General features: G+C 37.4%; 1 protein-coding gene across 1 annotated transcript; it reads left to right on the top strand.

Annotated features, from left to right (window-relative positions):
* The first annotated feature begins 1916 nt into the window (after positions 1 to 1916).
* Positions 1917 to 3200, top strand: zgc:193593 (uncharacterized protein LOC564090 homolog). The gene is made up of 2 exons (XM_038270688.1): positions 1917 to 2177; positions 2900 to 3200. The coding sequence occupies exons 1-2, from the start codon at positions 2127 to 2129 to the stop codon at positions 3185 to 3187; spliced, it is 339 nt and encodes a 112-aa protein (XP_038126616.1). The 5' UTR covers positions 1917 to 2126; the 3' UTR covers positions 3188 to 3200.
* Positions 3201 to 3944: the final 744 nt, after the last annotated feature.

Raw genomic sequence — 3944 nt, 5'->3', positions numbered from 1 at the left:
CCCCAAGGGGATGGGTTAAATACAAAGGTCAATTTCTCCAGTGTGGGAGTAATACATTTCAAGTTAATTCCAGGAATATATTAAGTGAATCTATTTGAGCATCTACATTTTACTGAAGCTGTACTTTTATTCTGTTGATTGTATTTTTTCAAGATTGAGACAAAAATAAGCCTGTTTATGGTTGCATTAAATGTGTGTTTATCTAAATTTTGTCTCAAGAGAAATATAATTATATTCCAAACCCATATATCTAAATAAAAAGGAATATTATAATTAGAAGTTTGAATGCATACCATTATAAAATTATTTTAAATCCCTCAGCATTCCTTTTCATATATAAGATATTATGAAAGAAAATGTGAATCTATTTCTCTTTTTATCATAGCATAAAGTGATGTTTTTAACCAGCACAATTTCGCAGTATCTCATATTTATTTGGTTTGGCGTAGATTTCCCAGTTTTCCAGGAAGCAAATTTCACTCTTAGTTTATGAACCCATTATATTCATATTTGTGGTTTTGAGGGAAAAAGTCTCCTTAGCTAATACAATATTACACAGCAGACGTTTGGATCTGATTCGTCTTCTACATTAGTTTTATATTCTTCCTTTCTGAGCAAAAATAACACCCTACTGGCATCAAAGACGTAATTATAACACGACTTTGCAGGATTATTGTCACTCTGAGGCTGATTACAAGGAGTTAAGAGGCAGATTTGAGTTCTATCACCAGTGATGAGAAGAGACTGACTGCAGGGTTCTCACACTGGAAGCACTTTAACTTGACCACAATGAAAGATATACAACAAAACAAGGCTTACTCATTATAATATTTGGAATGGAAGACTATGCAAGGCGGTATGAACAGATAGTAAAGCTACAACAAAAACTGCTGATTCAGAAGGATAAGCATGGACATAATCAATTTATATAGCATATTTAAAAGCCTTAAAGGGCACTTTGCTGGTTAATGCTTTTGGTAGAAGGCCGTTCAGTGTATTTGTAATAATATATGTTTTTTGTTGTTCATTTCTCTTTTCATTTCCATGTGTTGCATGAAAGTTTCCTGTTCTCTCTGCTGTATTCCATGGTGTCTGTGATGTTATTTGATAACTGATGCTCACAAACTTTCCTTTGGTACCATCATGTAAGAATAGCTGTATATATTCATACTGAGGGCTCTGTTTACTAATTAGGTGAATTAAAAGTTGTATGGTTATGATAAAACGTTTTATTTTTGTCTTCCTTTCATTTCTTCTTTCTTTCATCTTTTCTTGTTTTTCTTGTTTTTCCTTTGCTGTTCTACTTTCAGTGCAGTGTCCATATAGTGTGTAATACTTCCTGCATAATCATAATAAAGTTATTTATATGCATAAATCAAGCGGAACACTATGGCGATAGCCGTACTGCTCCACTTGTGAAAGTAAAATCTGTTGGGCCCTTTTTTAGCATCAAGACAATTACTCTTATTGCCACATCACCAGACAGGACAAAAAAAAAAGCTGCATGGCAGCACTTGATTTTTAAGGATATTACAGTAAATCAGAAAATTTAAATTTAGCTCTGGCTTTTCAAACCTTTATAGATAAAAAAATGAAAAATCATAATTTTACATCCTTTAAAATTATGCAGTCCCTTTTTGTATTTCACATCAAGAACCAACAGGAGATACTAAAAGCTGTGGCATTATTGCGGTAGAATGTGCAAAAATTTTAGGGGATTTTATATTGTTTTTAATCGATGACATTCAGTTCTACAATATAATCCTCCCTTAAATGTTAGTATTTGTATTGTCAAAGCATTATCTAGCAAACCTCTTCAAATACTTTTGTTTGCAATGACCTCTTAGTTTGTGTCTTCCAGCTTCTTTAATCCCCTTAGTCTCACCTCCTCCAGCCTTCCTGTTATGCAAACAGAGAGCGGCGACGGTATAAGGGCTTACCAGGAGGTCCCATTTCAGACCGCAGGACACAGGTTGGGCACTCAGCAAGCAGGTCATCTGTCAGAGGGAGTTCCCGTTCAGGGAGTCCAGGGAGAGGAGCTTCAGAGAATAAAGCCAAACGTGATCTGGCCTTTAACTCTGATTTCCATCGGATTTTAAAAGAAGTCTAAGGTGGAAGGCTCCACAATGTTTTTCAGACTCCCATCACTGACTCCTGGTTACATCAGGCTGCTGCAGGTAAGAAGAGCACATCTTTTCCTTCAAACTTTATTAAAAAAAATCACACAGTTCATGTTTTACATGCATATATATCTGCACTAGAAAAATCTGCAGAGAATCAAAAGTCTTGGATGTAAACTAGATCCTATGATTTGACTTAATCCTGCTCTATTTAAGGAATTGTTGCTGCAGCTCCTACAGCAGAATGATTTCCCCTAAGCCATATGGTGCCATAATGCAAACAATAGATTTTAGCTTATTGCCTCAATAAATTGCATTTTGACAAAATGATGAAACACAGCACTTTCTTAATATACACCCATAAGCCACAATTAGGAAACGTTTCCTGCCTGATTTGCCTGTAATTTTGAACTGGTTGTTTGTTTCTCAAACAACTGAGAAATCCAAGCCGTGACAGTCCATTGAACTGTAAGCAGACATTAGAAAGAGATGATTGAGCTTCAGGAATTGCTTCTTAACTGCCTGTGGTACAGCAGCTGTAGAGAGAATGAAGGTTTCATGATTTACTCATCTTATTGTCTCATATTTTTCAGCGCATAGCATAAAGGAAACCGTTCATGCCCCATAAAAGACAACTCTTTAGTGTGCTATAAGAAGCAAACTAAATAACAAGAATTTATATGAAACGTGTTTAGGATTGGAAGAAAGTCTTCAGGGTTGAAAGTGTTTTTTTTTTTCTCTAACAGATGTTATAGTTGTCCCCTTTTCTCTCCCATCAGACCCAGGCGTTCCATAACATTCCTGTGACACCCCCAGCGGAGAAGACTGTGCCCGGTATGGCAATGCTGCTTGGGGCTGTGGGGATTGGGATGTGCGGCTACAGCTCCAGACAGTTGGCCCTTAACCACAGGCCCTCCACTCGTGTGATGCACTGGATCGGCACCCACACTGACGCTGGTGGCGCTGGCATGGCAACACATAGGACCCCTGTCCTGGATGTAACCCGCCGAGCTCCCACTACTCAGGAGATCCCGCCTCCTTCCTTTGTGGGCCAGAAATTTCCTTAGAATTATTGCAACTAATACAGAATATGTAGCATTATGGATTAAGTTTTTGTAGCTACACTTCCTCAGGTCTAAGATTGTAGCTATGCTGGCCCATTGCAGCTGCAATGAGGCCCATGTGCTCTCTGATGATGAGTAAGTGTAGATACCTGACTCAACCTAAATGCTACATGTAGTTAAACTGAATTACTTAGAGCAATAGATGTATGATAATTAAAATAAAAAAGCACTGGGAAGACACTAAGTTAAAGGAGTGAATGGAGGGATATACTGATGCTGAAACTTCCCAGACTTCATAAAGTTAGAACATTTTTCACCATCTAATGCCATGATTTTAGAAATTCAGCAAGCTTGGCATCGTCTCTCTTCCGATGATTGTTACAAAGGAAGACAGTCATGTCTAAGTGCTTAAGCAGCTCATTGATGGCTATGATTTCAATGGATTTCTTCTGACATGGACAAGTGAAGTCCATTCAGCAAACAATGTTAACATAAACTATATTCTCCATGTGAAATAGAATGAAAGAAAAAGTTTGAAATCCAGATATATATAAACTTTTAATTCAAGCACAGCAACATGTTGCAGATAATGATTGTTAGGGTTGTATGTCTGAGACCTTGTTGGTGGCAGTCTGGCAAAGCAAAGTAGTGACTCCTTTAGGATAAACCGTGTGCTTGTGGGATTAACTCTGCAGGAAAATCAACACATGCTTATTATCCTAATCTGGAATTAGAGATACAAAGACTTGAGGGACGCAGG

The sequence above is a fragment of the Cyprinodon tularosa genome, unplaced genomic scaffold, assembly GCF_016077235.1.
Source record: "Cyprinodon tularosa strain WSP-4 unplaced genomic scaffold, ASM1607723v1 ctg772, whole genome shotgun sequence".
Lineage (NCBI taxonomy): Eukaryota > Metazoa > Chordata > Actinopteri > Cyprinodontiformes > Cyprinodontidae > Cyprinodon > Cyprinodon tularosa.
The sequence above is the reverse complement of the archived record's forward strand: the minus strand, read 5'-3'. Positions and strand labels throughout refer to the sequence as shown.